Here is an 18,232-nt window from a genome sequence, read left to right as displayed (position 1 = left end):
GACCAACTTTGGACAGTTTGGGTATCTCTATACGGGCAAAAGGTTACTTAAAATGTATACTGGAAAATGCGGAGGTCAATATGACATCACAACAAGCCTACATTGTTTCTTCAGTATAGTGCTTTCTATGGTTACTAGCTAGTGCAGTACTCATATTAGTACTCACTCATCTCCATATTTGGGAAAGAAACAAGGACAGATTCAGACACTGAGATTTGTGGAATTTATTTCTTTTTTTCTGTGGCCAATGAATCATGGAGTTTAGAGATGGACTTCTCAAACTGGTCCATCACTAACTTGCCACTGTCATCAAAGAACGAAGATACAGACTTGGTGAAGCTCGCCTCGCGATATAAGCCAGATTTCCCATCCGTGAAACCCACTCGGAGTGTGTACTGGTCATCAAAACTTTTTAGACTGGAGGAGAGCTGCCACACATGGTCCACCCCCACTGGGACTTTCTGTACTGCCACCAGGAAGATGCATTTCTCTTTGTATGATTTGTGCAGAATCTGTATCCCACTCATCATAAAATATGAGACGACGCAGAAGGTGAGCACAGGTTTGGATTCTGGGAAGGGATACAGGTAATCCCAGGCCAGAGCAAACATGGCAATCATACATGCCACAGTAGAGATCAACAGACGGACATCTATTAGACTGAAGTTCTCCACATAACAATACTTCTCCAACATGAGCTTCTTAGCTGCATCATCGAGTGCGTTCTTAACAGCTGCTCCGTCCCATTTATCAACCCACACTGGATTCTCATCTACTCTCCTTTTTGCCAGAGTTCCACGCTTTTGGTTTGACATTGCTTATCCTTACGATAATTTTGCACCAGATTGTGTCTTAAACACCTTATATAAGGCTGACCATAAGGCTGACCTGGTCTGATGTCACAAACTACACAAACCGTTGCCATACATGCTTAAACTGCCACTGTGCAGGCGTCCTTGCAGTAAATGATTACTAGAGCGGTGCCTGTTGGGCACTGGCCTACTTGGAACGATGCAAGTTGGAAATGCAAGCCCCACCCAGTTATTACTTGTATTTGTACTTGTATGTATATGCACTGTGGAATGCACTTCCCATTGCAGTCAGAACTGCAGCATCACTCCCAATCTTCTGCCGTAGCCTGAAAACCCACCTTTTCAGACTCCATCATGGCCCATAGCACTTACCCTAACCCCCTTAGATAGCATTTCTGTTGGCTTAGATAGCATTTGACACAGACTTATAGCATGTTATGTAGACAGCACTATAATTGTATTGTATATAGTCATAGCACGCCATAGTACATATGTATAGCATAGTAGTAAATATGTATAGTTTATATGTATAGTGTATGTATAGTTTCATTATATAGATATTCCACTGTTACTTTCTTAGCTTACGCATGTTTCATGATAAATGCTTTTATGTGATGTATTCCCATGCTTTTGTTCTTGCTTAAATGTAAGTCGCTCTGGATTAAGAGCGTCTGCTAAATGCCTAAATTGTCGTAAATTGTTGTCATGTTGGGGTAAGAACAGTGGTCCCTGATTGGCCAAGATACAACACCGACATACGTGGTGACGTAACCAATCTATGGAGATGTCAGAAAAATCATTGTGATGTCAGAACAGGCCAGCTCCATATAGAGATATAGGGGTGATGAGGTTCAGATCCTGGGCAGAGGCTTTTGTGCTGGTTCTGGACAACCAGTGATCCGACGGACTCTGCAACGGGCACAGCACTTTGTGTGGTGGTGTGGAGCGAGTGTGTCGAATTTGAAGTCGGTGGGGCGAACGGTTCTCGAGTTACGTTGATTACAGACGTAAGTAGACACATACACGCAGAGACTTTGTGCATTATAGAATGAGTGCATTATGGTTGAGTGCTCCGTTTTGTACCTGTATGTATTCCATGTTCAGCATGCACAGTGCGATACACAGAGTGGGCTTTGGGATAGCAACTGCTGTCCACTGGGTCTCCCTCCCGGACAGGGAAGCATCTACCAAAGAATACTTTGGCAACAATGGTCTGACCTGGAAACAAATGTTTTGCTATTAAAAACAGAGTGTGACGTTTAACTGCTTGAGCTTGACCCAGTAAATAAATACATGTCTAGATTCACTCTCATCTACTTAAGCACATACACTGATACACATACACTGCGACACCATCGCCATCTCTTATCATATGGACTGATGCCTGTGCACAATGATACGAGATGCACATCTTCTGGTCATACCATGTGTCCAGAACCTTTTATTCTCTATTTGTGTTACCTACTTTAAACCTCGACATATGACACTGCCTGGCATCTTGTTCTTAGTTAGAGGGAGACTCGCACAACAATAAGACATTGTGTAATGCTTAATTCATACAACATCGTCTGATGCTGTCGAATGACGAAAATATCAGATCTACAGTACAAGCTCACAACAACCTGTCACATGCAGGCATGAGAAAGTCACATACCATATCTGAAAGGGACAGCATCCTTGCTTTGCGTGGAGTTGCCTTGGCTGGCATGGCGCTGTGCAAACTCAATCCTGGGCTGTTCAGACACAAACAGGCTGTTGGATAGCGGTACAGCGTTCTCTCTGCCAGGGGCCTGGTGAACAGACGACAGAGAAACACATGGTCAGAATCATGACCATCTGCAACTCCTACGGGACAAAAAAATACTATTTTAAACTTAAGGTTGGAATCCTGAGTGTTAATTTAACTCTGAATTTAACTTTATCTCTGTTCAGTTAAACGAATGCTGCTCCGGTGCATGTACCTTATACAGTTCTGGATTTTGAAAGCCTTCTTCTGCAATGTGTAACATTTCATTCCGTTCTGTGGTTTTTTCAGGGTCAGCCACGTAAAACAAGAAGTCCAGCCGTCGTTTATAACTCCTTCGGGAATGCAACCAAATTAATATCACATTAACTAAATATTAGTAGTAGTAGTAGTATAGTAGTAGTAGTAGTAGAAGTATAGATACACTGGTATTAAAGTCCAGTTTTGCTTACTGTGAGAACACAGGTGATTCTTCACTGGCTAAGAGGCTATGAAGTTTGTCCTCAAACCGAAGCATCAAAGACCGATTGTGGATTCGGATAATGCGGTTGACCTTGACACCAGTGATGCTATGAGGCGTGTAGTCTGCAGCCAAGAAACGTGATTGCACAAGGTCATGACAAGACATAAACCTATTGGAAAGAGCAAATGGAATGGGGTCAGTACATTTAAATGTTCCGTTATTTAAATGTCAATGGTTTTCCTAGTTCACGTGATAATACGACAACAATCTGAAGTACCAAGCGTCTGTAGTGCTGCCTTCTTCAAAACGGACATTTCCCACAGTCTCCAGCTCCATCAGCAAGCAGTCGACCATAAACACATTCCTGCTTGTAGCTTGTGACAGTTTGTGCGCATGCCAGATTTCAATCCTGGAACAAGACAGAAAATAGCTTTCCTCTCACATACAGTACATACAATAGTTTTTCATGTGTATAAAGTGTGACTGTGAACCTCTGTGACTCTCTTCTGGACAAAGTGAAGTAGCTTATGCTATGTGTGTGTATGAGGCAGCACGGATGAGCCACTTCACCCTTTGTCAGACTTATGATTGGTCCCTGACCTAGACTGACTAACCAGCAGGCTCTATCTGACTTGTTCCGCCTTGTTTATGTTGAATTTGCATCATTTATAAAAACAAACATGATATTCCCAGTCACCATGCTGTGCCTGTGATGTTCCTTTTTACTGACACCAAGTTTAAAATAAGAATTGAACGCACAGAATATCAATACGAAGCAACTGAAAAACACGTTATTTCAATGGTAGTGGATGATTTTGCTTAAAGAATGATTGTGTGCTTTCAAGTTTATTCAGACAGACACAGTGACGAAAGAGACAAGAAACGCAGAGGAGCAGTGGAGTGACATGCAGCAATAGTCTGGCCGGCAGTGGTGGAAACTAAGTTTCTAATTTTGAGGTATTTGTACGTGAGTATCCAATTTCCAATACTTTTACTTACATTACATCTTAGAGGTAATTATTGTACTTTTACTCCACTGCTAAGACACATTTCCAACTATAAGGAAAAATCACACCCGTGTGAAGTGAGTGGTGCAACTCCGTGTGGGGGACCCCGTGGGGTCTGCGGAAGTTCCAGACCCCCAGGATCGCGGCCAGGGCGCCGGCCCGGTTCCGGCGAGCTGCCCCGAGTCCGAAACAGTCGAGAAATGACAGAGTTACCGTGTGGGTAGCCTCGGAAACCCAGACGTTTTTATTTCGAGGGAGAAAAAAAAAGTCTGGGTGCGAGTCCACTTCAATTCGGCATAGAGTAGCGCAAACATCGCTCACTCTCTGCTGATTTCTGATCGTCTGCACCTTTGTTAAATTGACACACACGCACACATGTACACACACACACACACTCCGCTCTCTCTCTGTCGCTCGAAGTAATTAGTCTCATGTCGCGCAGCTGCGCATAGTTTCTCCCGGCGGATCCTGCCGGGAGCTGCCTATGCCATAGAAAGCATAGGTGAGTTCCAGGCTACCGTGTGGGGGTCCCTGGGGGGTCAAATGAAGCACATACCAACTCGCCCCGGGCGTACAGCTGGCGGAAATTCGCGGCCTCGTATTCCTAAAGTAACCTAAGTAAATTATACGGCAGTGGCTCAGAGTGGCCAGTAGAACAGCAGGATGGGAAAACAGTGAGGTTCCCAGTGTCGAAGTGTCCTTGAGCAAGACACTGAAGCCCTAATTGCTCCCGGTGAGCAGGTTGGTGCCTCCGCCTTCGCTGTATGAATGTGTGTGAATGGGTGAATGTAATGCACAATCTATGTAAAGCGCTTTGGATAAAGGCGCTATATAAATGCACCATTTACCATCACTAGTACTGAGAGAGCTTCAGGTGTGCAAGCCATAATCTAGATTTCACCCTTGACCTTTGGCAGATTTTATAGACTGGATGTGACCGCACTACCCTTGGTGCATGCAGTCCTCATTATGGGTTCCAGACAAGGGGGTGACCCCATAGGCTGACAGGTCAGGACTTTGAGATACGGTTTGGACAATACAGGAGTTTATTGGCTCTCCATGGAAAAACGCAAAACACAAAATTTGACAAAGGCTTATAAGTTATAACTTAAACTTATAAACTTACTCTTCCAACTTCCTGTACCAATGTTTGAGCCTCCCCCTCAGTGCTTCCATCTTACAGTTTAGTTCATGCTCTGGTGTGGGATCATGGCTGATGTTGGCAGGGAGGTCACTGCTGTCTCCTGAATCTTCAGTCAGGGCAGACTTCCTGCAGCTGTTCTGCATCTCTGAGAGGTCACACTCCAACTACGAGTACACACAAATGAAAAAAGTGTGTTATGAACAGAAAGTTATAAAAACAAGAGAATTGATGGCTCCATCATACATTCTCCTACCTATAACAAAAAACATTGCATGGATGCACCTGGGATGTATCCTCAGTGATGTATCCCAAGGTCATCGGGGTTTCGGGTCTCTCAACATCATACCCCTCACTCAGGCGACCCAGCCGGGAGTGATCAAGTCCCGACTTACGTCCCAGTAGCTACCCTCAATCAGTCCCACTAGGGCAAAACCAGGGGCACACAATCCGTTGGAACTACTCCAGAACTACTCTGCCAGGGCTGGGAGGTACACTTCTGGCACATGGAGGGACTAGGCTCTGTGGGTTGTCTCCTGTCTGGGCCCCTCCTACGTCTCACCAGGTCCACTCCTGCTCTCACCAGAGTGAGGACCTGTGCGTTGCACCAGAGTCCCAGCACCAGACAGTTCATTCAGGAGTGGTGGGCAATGGTTCCGCAGGGTCATGGTACTGCGGTTCCGCTTGCTGCTTGCATGGCCCTCCCAAAGGCCTCACCGAGGGTTGTTGGGCTTCCTCCTCACGGAGGACACAGGCTGGGGCACTAACCCATACTGCTCACCCGGTTGCCGTCTACATTCCGGCTGTCACCCGTCTCTCCGGTGGTCACCAGACTATACCTGGTTGTCACATAGTCTAACCATTCCTATGAGTCACTATAAATAGAAGAACTATAACAAAAAACATCGCATGGATGCACCTGGGACGTATCCTCAGTGATGTATCCCAAGGTCATCAGGGTTTCGGGTCTCTCAACATCATACCCCTCACTCAGGCGACCCAGCCGGGAGTGATCAAGTCCCGACTTACGTCCCAGTAGCTACCCTCAATCAGTTCCACTAGGGCAAAACCAGGGGCACACAATCTGTTGGAACTACTCTGCCAGGGCTGGGAGGTACACTTCTGGCACATGGAGGGACTAGGCTCTGTGGGTTGTCTCCTGTCCGGGCCCCTCCTACGTCTCACCAGGTCCACTCCTGCTCTCACCAGAGCGAGGACCTGTGCGTTGCACCAGAGTCCCAGCACCAGACAGTTCATTCAGGAGTGGTGGGCAATGGTTCTGCAGGGTCATGGTACTGCGGTTCCGCTTGCTGCTTGCATGGCCCTCCCAAAGGCCTCACCGAGGGTTGTTGGGCTTCCTCCTCACGGAGGACACAGGCTGGGGCACTAACCCATACTGCTCACCCGGTTGCCGTCTACATTCCGGCTGTCACCCGTCTCTCCGGTGGTCACCAGACTATACCTGGTTGTCACATAGTCTAACCATTCCTATGAGTCACTATAAATAGAAGAACTATAACAAAAAACATCGCATGGATGCACCTGGGACGTATCCTCAGTGATGTATCCCAAGGTCATCGGGGTTTCGGGTCTCTCAACATCATACCCCTCACTCAGGCGACTCAGCCGGGAGTGATCAAGTCCCGACTTACGTCCCAGTAGCTACCCTCCTATACTATACTAAAAAATAAATACATCCTATTTGCAGGATTGCACATACATTTTTGAGAGCATAACTGAAGGCCCTGATGCGCTCCTCTGGCAATTCTAACATAGTCTTCTTCTGCTCCATAAGACTGGCCTGGGTCTCAGCCAGTTTCCTCTGAGCAGTGCGGACACGCATGTTGTAGTACATCATCTTCTTCATAACCGTACCCTGGAAAGGAAAAATTCACTGACAATTATTTTATGTACCATGGAAAAAGTTATCTTCCAGGTCAAACTCGACGGTTTCAGTCTGTAAAAAGCAAATTAGTAGCTATTGCCTGAATGCTCTGGAGGTTTCACACTTTGTATACAGTATGTGTGTGCTATGATGTACAAAGCTATTTCTATTCATATATTGCTATTTTGATACTTGCACCACTTGTCATACTAGAGTTCATTGTGGCATGTTTTAATTATTCTAATCAGGGTGATAGGCTGATCTCACATGTTTTCAATTTAATTGATAACACACTTGTATTTCTGTTGGTTCAGCTTTAAGTTTATGACATTACTGTGGGAATACTGTGAATGGAGAAGAACACTTAGGGAAAGGACTGAACATAGGTGTAGGACTCTGTGTACAGTACCTCAGCTGCTTCCTTCACTTGCTTGCTTGAGACATCATAGGTGTCAAGTCGCTGGAGGCCAGGCATGTGATAAAGGACATGGGTTGCATAGTTACAGAGCAGGCACACTGGGTTTGGGCTCGACTGGGGGTCCTTCAGTTCCAGCTCTCTGAGACGGGGCAACTTGGCAAGCAGGGTCAGCTCCTGTTACACCAACCACATAGAATAAACATACTAGCCTGTTAGGAAATACGGTTTTCTCTAAAGTCCCACATTATTTTCCATAAAAAAGCAAGGCTTTTTGTCTCCTCCAGGCCAGAAATTTATTTATTTATTTTTATTTAACTATGTTCTGGGGACCCCCACATCATGTAACTCTGTCATTTCTCGAAGGTTTCAGACACGGGGCAGCTTGGCGCGTTCCTGGGGGCTGACTAATGTTAAATGGTGCATTTATATAGCGCTTTACAAAGATTGTGCATTACATTCACCCATTCATTTCACACACACATTCATACGTATACCGATGCCGGAGGAAACCATGCAAGGCACCAACTTGCACATCAGCAGCAACTAACTCTGGGGGTGCCTGGGTTCGAACTGGCAACCTTGCAGTTCCCATCCAGCCACTCTACCCCTGAGCCACGACGCCCCTAATGCATGCTCCCAGTAGGCCAAGGAACAAAATGCCACCCTACATTTTTCAAAGTTTGCAGTAGGCGCACGTTTTGCACAACATGCTACAAGCACCACTGGACTGACTGACTGGCAGGAAACTTTGCACGCACACTCAGTAGGGAGGGGAACATATTTGTTACTTGTATTTGTAAGACAATTTATAGGCCCTGTTTGTGCCAGATTTTCTGCCATCTTGCGTTTTCTTCAAAACACTTTTTGCTCTGAGGAGCACACTTTTCTAGTTAATTATACTTTACTTTGAAAGAATCGACTTTCTGATGCATGCAATACTGCTACACTATTTCTCTGCGTCCAAGGGGAATTTGCTCCCCCTTCATGTCTATGCTATATGAGAAGGGGAAAATTGAGGTTCTGTAAAGGCACATTATGGGTTATTGATGGATTAATACAATTTGGGGTATTAACTCCTATCAAGGAAAGAATAAAGACTAGAACAGCCTTTGGTATGACTACTATAAGCTACTGTATGTTTTTTATTCATTATTAAATAATGAATGCCTTACCTTAAATGAGCTGATATTGTTCCCAGAAAGATTAAGATGTTGAAGGTTCTTATTCAGATCAAGGTTATGACCTTGAGATGGGAATGATGAGAAATGTAATATTTATTTTGCCATATACAGTCCAAACATAACTTGACTGAAAACTGTAGCGGCTCCTTTACCTTACCTATCTTTTCAATATTGTTGTCAGCAAGGTTTAGTTCTCTCAATTTTTGAAGTGTATCCAGACCCTTTACAAAACAAGACAAACTGATGAAACATGCATTATGTAAAATTGCCTTTTATTTTGAGAATTAACAAACAAATAAAATAAAACATTCTGCAATATACCAGTAAATAATCAATAAAGGGGATTGATACATTCATTTAAAAAAATCAAACCTTGATATCAGTGATGGAGTTGTTGTTGAGCCACAGCACTTGTAGATTAACATGCAACTGTAAATTCTCAATTTCCGCTATTTGGTTATCATAAAGATATAGTTTTTGTAGATGAAAGCAATTTTGTATCCCAGATATCCCCTGCAAAAATGTGTATAAAACACACATATTAAAAGCCTATTCTAGATGCATGTGGTACACATATGGTACAATTCATGAATACATTATTTCAAATACTTTCAAATGTGTATATGTCAACAAATAATGATTGACTTAAAACACGAGTAGTATTATAATCGTGTTAAAATCTGCAGTGCCAGACAAGCATGGGAGACATACCTTCAGTTGGCATTCGACCACCCAGAGCTCTCGGAGCAGAGGGCAACATTCGAGGCCTTGAATGTGGCTGATGTTCTGACTTACTATTGTCAGCTGGCAGAGTTTTGGAAAGAGGGAAAGCCCGACAATGCGGGGAAAGCCATTGAAGAATATCTCAAGGGAAGTAATGGAGCTCCCATCCAGTGGTATCTTTTCATAGGATATCCCATTAGCCACACACTGTTGGGAAATATGAACAAATAGTTTAACAAAGTTTTGTCGTTATTGGAAATGGGCAAAAGTGACCTTTGTTGGTTAAAAAAAAAGAGAGAAAAAAAAAGGATTGAAGCACTATTCTGAAGGGATTTACAGTGTAGTATACATAGTGTTTGTTCAGTAACAGGACTCCTGTAAGTCTTACTTGTCTCTTTGTTCTAAAAAAAAAGATGTTTAAATGACAGAAAAATAAATCACAATGTTTTGTGTGTCCGGAAAGAACATTATCTATTAAATGACAGTAGACTTACATACATATTCAATTTTCAGTTAGTCACAAATGTCACTGCATGGAAAATAAACTGGTCCCATTTTAGAATGTATTACTTAACGTAATGTTGTCAAGTGTGAGAAGAAAAGATATTATTTGCTCATAAACTCACCAATTCTTTGATGATATCTTCATCATCGTTGTGCCTTTGCTTCATGTCTACCTCTACCTGTATCATTGTTTATGTAAATAATCAAAACTAAACAGATTAAATGAACATAGGCATAGCTCTGATGTATGGGGGCTAAACATTAAAATTATAGTGATCACAAATAACAAAAAAATATATATATTAAAAAAATCACCCGGGACGAACGAGACAACAGTCGTTCCGAAGCAAAATACGAACTGCTGGAATGTTTGGGGACACGGCCGTTTCTATGTAGGAGCGTCTGGTTGCTACGGCGCCATGTTGACTTTTCTATCCTAATCTCGCGTAGCTAGAGCATAGACTGTAAAAAGAGCTAGAGCCAGACCTCCACCACGCACATAGATATTTCATGCACGCACGCGTCCCACTAATGAGCCCACTGCATTCTCTGTCACACGAGGGCGCCACAGTGCAAGGCAATTTCCAAAAGAGCCCGGCCGCTAAATTTCCAAATGTTATTCCTTCAGTTTAACAAACACCCGTTCATTAGATATGCCTACAATAATCACAAATAGTAAATACCGTACGTGAATTTCGAACATTTCTAGTCATATGACATTTTTAGTCTCATTTAGGCTTCCTTTTAGGAAACGTTTCAAAATGTAGCCTGCTGACAGTTTCATCTCACCAATCACCAATGCTTCATATCCTTATAAAGTACACAATAGGCTACTTATTATTTTTAGGCACCAACCACCATTTACTCTGCTGGCCCAAATAAGTGCCAACGATCGGTAGCCATTGACAGCATGACGTCAGTAAAGCACTGAACTAAAACAATCACCCTCCACTCTCTTCAGCTCTCGGCTGGATCGTGTTGTCTCGGTCTGTCTATCTGTCTGTCTATCTGTCCGTCTGTCTTGTCTGTGGCATTTCAACAACAATATCAACTGACTACACACTCTCACTGACAGACAAGTCAGGTGTCGCTGTGTGCTCGTTTCCAGCATCTTCTTTCTTGCACCAAGAGGCTCAGATTTATAGTATAAACCCGCGGTTGTTACACAAGCGAGTGTAATCGCGCAACCTTCCTTATAAAAGCATGTCTGCTAAACCCGGTGACGAGCTCGGTCCAGAGGGGAAGTGGTTCGGGGATGATTATGAGAGAAACGGCCTGTTTGGGAGCGCACCGCCGCGGTTCGACGAGCTACGTGAGGAATTGAAGGCGAAAAGCGGCGACCTGGATCAACAATTTCATCAATTTCAGGACGACGGGAAATTTGGGCAAAGGCCTCCCGTTGCTATGGAAACTGCATCTACAGGTAAGACGAGTTATTGATCAAAAGCTATGACTTAAAAAAAAAGAACATACATTTCACTTATTCTTTCTGACACAACAATGTGTTGTTTGCTCCAGCCTCCAGGGGGAACGCCTTGTTATCACAGTCTAGACCCAAAGCACCCACATCTCCTGGGGTGTTAGCAGCGTACCGTGGCTACTAGCTAGAGTTGGAAGCAAGTGCAACAAGAATCAGCCTATAACCGTCCATGATATTATAGGCTACTTTGTTTTTGACTCAATCTGGAAACTTTTGTTTGGCCCTGGTGAGAATGATTAAAAATAATAATGGCATTCTCTGGATTTCTTTTTTTTAGCCTATGTCATTGCAATAAACTGAACACACTGCAAACTTTGTTCTTGGCGAAGGCTATACTGTAGTAGCCCGGTTATTAACAAATCAAACACAGTTAACAGTACACACACAATACATTTTACTTCCTATGCCATGACACAGACCCTTTGTCTTCAGCACAGCCCATTGCCCATGAGGAGAACTAATGTGGAATGTTGTTGTTGTATCATATGCATTATGCATCATCAATAGCCTGTTGAACAGTCAGTGGACTGTGTCTTAAAATGTGAATCTGTCTATAGTTAATAAAATGTTAATTAATGCAGGACGCGCTGATCATCCACATTCACTGATTCAGGTTTGGGTTTTAGCTACATTATAGTTATAGGCATTACAACACAATTTAAACCAATATAAGGATATGGTGTTCAGAGTTCATTAACGGTTAGCAAATCTGTTCATTTGTGGCTAGGATCCACTGACAAATGTGTCCATCACAGTCATCACATCTGTCTCATGGAACTTGAGACCATTGAGCAGAAGCGTGTTTTGTTCATGGAGGAACTATAGCCCGATTCAGTATGAGAGAAGGGTCTGTGGCCTGTGGGCCACTGGGCTAGGGTGAGCTTAGATACAGCCAATGGCTGATTAAAGTAATGCTTTTGTGGGAGCACCAACCATGCTTCAGTTCTAAGTTCATCACCCTCTTCAGCACAGCACATCACAGCTCAGTGTGTGATGCTATTTTTAATCCCAAGGAAACATGGCTCACTAGCCGCTTGGAGAACTGGAGCCCTGCACTTTCATTCAGGGTTCCACTGAAATATTCATAAGATGGTGTTTCAAACCTCTGCCTAGCTTCCTCTTCACTTTGACCAAGCGTTTCCACCTTCATGATCTAAACAAAAAGGCAAAAATAACATATGCCGCATCTAAAAATGCAGATTCACGTTATATATCTGCACTGGGTCTCTGAATGTCAACACTCAATATACTGAGTATGATTCACGGTCTATCAAGTCTCTCAACAATTAAGGTGAATATAAGTGCAGTCTATTGCATAGTATTATTGCAAAAATAACATAGGCCGCATCTAAAAATGCAGATTCACGTTAGATATCTGCACTGGGTCTCTGAATGTCAACACTCAATATACTGAGTATGATTCACGGTCTATCAAGTCTCTCAACAATTAAGGTGAATATAAGTGCAGTCTATTGCATAGTATTATTGTTTTGTGTGCATGTGTATGCGTGTATGTATATATTTATATAAGCTGATATAAACTGTCAAGTTTCATCATTGGAAAAACCTGCTGTGCTCTTGCCAGCTTCCCATATAATTTGCTCTGTCACTTGTGGTCTTGGTGGGCAGTGGCACAGTGTGGAGATCTCTGCACAGATAGTAGCAGGACAGCGAGCATACATTTAGCTCTGGGAAGGACATGCTTCAGTCTGGTCTGATCTTTGTCAAGGACCTTCACTCCCGACCCCCCGCCCCGCCCCAGTGCACTGGATATATCATGGTTCATTCGGCCCTACACGCTTAAGGCCGTTTCATCACATAGCAGCCTTGACCACAGTATGAGCTGTGAAACTGCCCTATATCAGTCAGGAAAATCCCCACTGTTAATTTAACTGGGAGATTGGAAAGATGGACCCACATCGACCCATTCATTTGGGTAACGTTTAACAGTCTTGGAGTTAATTTAACACTAAGGTATTTACTGTGTACTACTTCAAGAACACTGTCTGTCCTTTCTTAAACCAGTAGTTAGTCAACCATCCCTAGACCTTTAGCAGATTTAAGTTGCATGGTGTATCCAATTACCACAGGAGTATCAAGACGAGCTATGCAAGGAGTACTGCATCAAAGACTAAAGTCTAATATCACAAACAAACAACACATCTGGCTTTTTTCCTATTACCAACATACTTCTCTTAAAATGTCTTCACTGTGAAAATCACACAGAGAATATTTCCCGCTATAGTTCACAACAGATTGTCATTCTTCTAATATGTTTACCTGACCTCTGGCGGAGAAGAAAACATTTGCACACAAATGATGACACACAATTTTGATGCCCCTCCCTCCCCTTGTCTATACCAGCTTCCAGACTGTCCTGTGAAAAGGCATTTTCTTGAATTGCACCATTTTTGTTACTCCGTTAGGGCTGGTCGATAATCAATATCATGATTATTTCAAACCTATGTCTCGATTACGATTAATGAATAATTATTTATTTATATTTATGTGTGTATTGTGTGAAAATAGCAAATTTACAAGCTTGCATTATGTTGTGAGCTTGTAGATAGTCTATTTCCACATTGTTTGCATGCCACCATTGTACAATGAAGATTAATACAGGGCTTAAGTGGTTTATCAGACTGGTCGATATTAGTCGATTAAAAAAATCACACCCGTGTGAAGTGAGGGGTGCACTTAACAACATGTACAAGTACATCAACATACATCATCTCATTCCAGCCAATCAGAATTTGCGTCCTCACCTTCGTCTTCAATGTTTGTGTTACGCAAAGTTTGTGTTTACACAAACACTCAAAAATGTCCATTCATTGTCAATGGCATCATACATCATCCGTGCTCAAACACACCTACAGAATACACACAAAGCTGGGCATAGGAGGGCCCTAAAAAAATGCTGTTCGATAATATAATTGGTTCTAGATCAGTTCTAGGTCAGTTTCGATATATATTTAGGTAATTATCTAGCCCTTCCGAGTCATTAAAGATCAAACACAGCGAACATATTTTTTGTTTTTCTATCACTCATAACAACCCCAGTACAGTGCCTGATAGGTGGATTAGAGTAGTCGATCCTCTACATCACCACACAAGGATGAGACAGCATAGTTGGCTCACTTGGCTGGGACTTTTCCATATCTATCTTTCACAGACAGACAGCACTTAGTAGACTATAATAATGGCCCAACACAGTACTGTTAGTGAGAAGAACTATGCTCCTATTCCCACTGGGGGCTCAGGCAGTGCAAGACCTTTTTAGGTTTAGCAGGCTGATATGAGGCAGTGCAGGGGGAGGGGATATAGGGCCATAATTGCTCGATAAGCCTGATTGTGGGAGGGTCACTGGATCAAATGCTAAAACCGTCCGGGGAAAAACACTGGGCAGTCATGCAGTTAATTGAACTAATTGATTTAATCGATTATAAACAATCTATTTTTATTAAAAACAAATTGCTGTTTTTGCGCGATACTGTGGTACGACAAAGCATAAAATAGGGCTTAAGTGGTCAGATTAATCAATTTAGTTAGATCTTTTCATTTTGATTAGTTTAATATCCCCCAACAAATAAGTTCTCAATTATTCGAATAATCAAAAAAGTAATCAATATCAGCATATCATATCAAGACCATTGATAATTGCAGCCCTGAGAAGAACTTTCCTTTCGTCAATAAGCGAATAAAAAACAAATCTGATCAGTTGGGACTGTGGTTGCATTGGGCAACTCCCAGGTACTGTATGAGCAAGTGTGTAACCATCTGCTCCACTGTCCCCCCAATCCTTCACCACCACATCTGCAGCTAGAGTTGCTAAACAAGAGTTAACCATACTATGTGCTTGCCTCTCTGATGGTCGCCTCACAGGGTGACTAGGGTGTCTCTGATCATCCTGGGTCTTGACAGGCAGCAGTCCTACTCCTATCTCATTCATCTTCCTCAGCCAATTAGGGAGTGCTGAGGGAAGGACACAAGTAAAGGCATGAAGGGCACACTGCCAAGAAACCTTATGATTTAAGATACTTGTTACATCCCATTATACAAGTATAACAGAGTAATACTTGGGTTTCGTCTCCTTGATATTGCAGAAACAACTAGATAAAGTGGTCTCCACCAGGGCAGGTAAGGTTGTGCCTCCTGGTGGCGATATAATAGGCCAATGTGAAAAGGGTGCCATTTCTTCTTATGGCAATTGGATGATTTGAGGCATTTTGTTCCAAAAATGTGTTTTGCAAAAATCTACATGTTGGTGGCGCTATAACAGGCCAATGTGAAAAGGGTGGGATATATTCCTCAGCCTAGTCTGTGAAAGATTTCACGTAAATTGCACACTGCGTTCATGATTTGAGGCTTTTTGTTCAAAACGGGCCAATCCTGCAAACTTTGAAAGCCAATGTTAGCCAATTAGGATGGAATATGAAATATGATCTTGTCATGATCTTTTAAACATAGTTGAAATAGCTGACTTCCAACCCCTGGAAGAGTGGAAGGGGTGGAGGAGGTGACGAAGGTGCTGTATCTTACTTTGCTGTGCTGTAGTACTTTCTCTGTACTTTTTTTTTTTTTTTTTAATCTATTCGTTTTTTGTTAAGTTTTTGTCAGTGAGGGGCACTGTTGCATGACAAAATACAACCTAAATGAGACTTTAATTGCATAGTTCTGTCCTCAGAGCCACCATCCAATGTAATGGCAATTTTAAAGCATCCAGAATTGACAGCTGTGACCCAAAGCAGACAGTAAGCAGTCTGGATCCACCCTCAATCCATCCATCCACACTGCTCTATCCGAGCCAGCAAAACAGGATCGATACAGTTTAGATGATGGGTGGGGTATCAAAGCCTACCAGTACTTCAGAATCTGAATGGAGGACAGATTACTCTTTATTATTGTATGCTTTAAGCAGTCTTGCAGATTGATTGTTTTGTCCAAGACCACTGGAACAACATTTGTCTTGTGTGGAATTCAGTGAGTCTTAAAGATGGTGTATAACATAGGTTTTCTTACTGTAATTGTATGCCACGGATCAATGTATCTCTGCCCCCCCCCCCCCCACACACACACACACAGCTGTTCTCTTATCGACCGACGACTGGCCTTTTTTACTGTATAGTGTGCAGCTCATTTTGTGCTCTCTCCGTTTCAACTCCAATAAGCTTTAATAATTAAGACTGTGTGCAGTCGTCGGTCAGAGTGCTGATAATGAGTGAAAGACTTGAATTTATGGACTTTCAGAAAGTTTTACTGACAAGCTATGAAGCTAACAGTATCAGTGTTTCCCTTAGTAGAGTGATTCTGTGACTTTTCTTTTCTTTCCGTTTCTAAATTTGTTTATGTTTAAGTATACTCACTTGTGTTTACTGTACACAACGGATCTGAATTAAAATAAAAATAAAATAAAAACAATAACAACAATGCATTATTTTGTACTGCCACATGCCACCTCAGCATCTCGACAGCTCAATTTCCAGGAGGGCAAAGGAGTGAAAGAGGATCCCCGAAAGGTGACTCCACCATGGGTTGAGACATGCAGGCATGCATGGATTTATGACGTTATTATCCAATGACTTTAATGGATTGACAGATGATTTGTAATTACTGAGACTGAGAGACAGCCTGAGGCAGACAAAAAACCCCAGTTCATTTGAAATTCAGTACAGGCTGTTGACGAGGCTTAATATAAGGAGGTTTCTGGACTGAACCTGATGAACCTGTAACATTTCCTGTGTCTCCCCCAGGCCATTGTGACTAACAAGGAGAACACAAACTAGCTGTCACTTATCGTCAAGAACTGTAAGTTAATTTAAATTAAACTTCACGAGGAAAGTTTTAGGAGATTGCGAAATCAGGTGTAATCACAGAGGCATTACATAATACACTCACAGGCAATTGATTGACTGGTTTTGGGACCAATTGGAGCCTTGGAAACCCCCTCCAGCTTGGTGGTATAAATGCGCCCCCCCCCGCCCATTGAGCTCACTTTTGTGAAGCATGTGAGAACACGACATTGCATTAAGTCCTATCAAGTAGTTTGGGTTGAGTCATCGGATAGAAGCGGATTCTGGTGCCACGACTGCACTACTGATAGCTGTTCCAGAGGTTTCCAGAATTACCTACAAATTACTGTAAGTGTTTTTTAATAGTTGACCGGCAAACGGCCCTAATTCTTGACATTATGCTTGCTTAGCACGTGCCCTGCAGAAACCCAGGACGGTGTGCATACGTTGGTTAGACATACCAACAGTCCTATAGTCATTAGTCAGACAAACCCGTGCTGCAGGTTAAAAAATCACCCGTGCTGCGGGTTAAAAATTACCCATGGCTCCCGACATGTGTGGCGGGTTAAAACTAATTTGTGCTGCGGGTTAAAATTCTCCCGTGACTTCCTGTGAGGTAAGGGTTAGGTTAGGGTTTCTGACTCATGTGTCTGAGTCTGACTCATGGTGTGACTGACTGTTGGTATGTCTAATGAAACAGACGCTACTAGGCTCTAGTTAGCCTCATTGCTAAACTATCGCTACATTCAGTACATTGTAAGCACAGCGAACGCGTTACATCTAGAGCTGGGACTCGATTAAAAAAATGAATCTAATTAATCAGAGGCTTTGCGATTCATTAATCTAGATTAATCGCATTTTAATCGCATATCATTATTTGACCCGAGAAAGCAATTTTTTCAAATGGATTTTGGTATACTAGTAAATCAATGAATATCGAATACATAAGTTTAAGCAATAAAACATTGTTTTTGTAGTAATGGGGGTAATAATTATTTATTGAATAATTGCACACAACTGTGCTGTAATCCACGCTACCATCGGATAGCCTTTTAAATCCTATTTCCAATCCACGGGGACAAGCA

General features: G+C 42.6%; 3 protein-coding genes across 4 annotated transcripts in view; 1 reads left to right on the top strand and 2 right to left on the bottom strand.

Moving 5' to 3' along the window:
- lrrc9 (leucine rich repeat containing 9) overlaps positions 1–10,066 on the bottom strand; it is a gene marked incomplete at both ends in the record, with an annotated part of 32,193 nt that extends 22,127 nt beyond the window's left edge. The window contains 13 exons of the mRNA XM_083791607.1: positions 1,896–2,030; positions 2,467–2,602; positions 2,774–2,891; positions 3,009–3,188; positions 3,297–3,428; positions 5,153–5,334; positions 6,888–7,043; positions 7,462–7,644; positions 8,643–8,713; positions 8,809–8,872; positions 9,024–9,164; positions 9,363–9,581; positions 10,001–10,066. Coding sequence (XP_083647733.1) covers positions 1,896–2,030; positions 2,467–2,602; positions 2,774–2,891; positions 3,009–3,188; positions 3,297–3,428; positions 5,153–5,334; positions 6,888–7,043; positions 7,462–7,644; positions 8,643–8,713; positions 8,809–8,872; positions 9,024–9,164; positions 9,363–9,581; positions 10,001–10,066 — 1,783 coding nt within the window. The remainder of the gene's footprint in view (positions 1–1,895; positions 2,031–2,466; positions 2,603–2,773; positions 2,892–3,008; positions 3,189–3,296; positions 3,429–5,152; positions 5,335–6,887; positions 7,044–7,461; positions 7,645–8,642; positions 8,714–8,808; positions 8,873–9,023; positions 9,165–9,362; positions 9,582–10,000) is intronic.
- On the bottom strand, positions 225–815 carry LOC310878444 (signal peptidase complex subunit 2-like; the record flags this gene model as incomplete). The annotated part of the gene is made up of 1 exon (XM_083792773.1): positions 225–815. One exon carries the CDS (start codon positions 813–815, stop codon positions 225–227), a length of 591 nt encoding a protein of 196 aa, XP_083648899.1.
- An 839-nt stretch (positions 10,067–10,905) lies between the features above and the next one.
- rtn1a (reticulon 1a) overlaps positions 10,906–18,232 on the top strand; it is a 28,344-nt gene continuing 21,017 nt past the window's right edge. Inside the window, exon 1 of one of the 2 annotated variants that reach the window (XM_083791866.1) lies at positions 10,906–11,301. In XM_083791866.1, the coding sequence (XP_083647992.1) occupies positions 11,082–11,301 (220 nt within the window). In that variant the 5' untranslated portion in view covers positions 10,906–11,081. The remainder of the gene's footprint in view (positions 11,302–18,232) is intronic. The other variant, XM_083791867.1, reaches the window with a different exon arrangement.

The sequence above is a fragment of the Protomyctophum parallelum genome, assembly GCF_964188405.1.
Source record: "Protomyctophum parallelum genome assembly, chromosome: 20".
Lineage (NCBI taxonomy): Eukaryota > Metazoa > Chordata > Actinopteri > Myctophiformes > Myctophidae > Protomyctophum > Protomyctophum parallelum.
The sequence above is the reverse complement of the archived record's forward strand: the minus strand, read 5'-3'. Positions and strand labels throughout refer to the sequence as shown.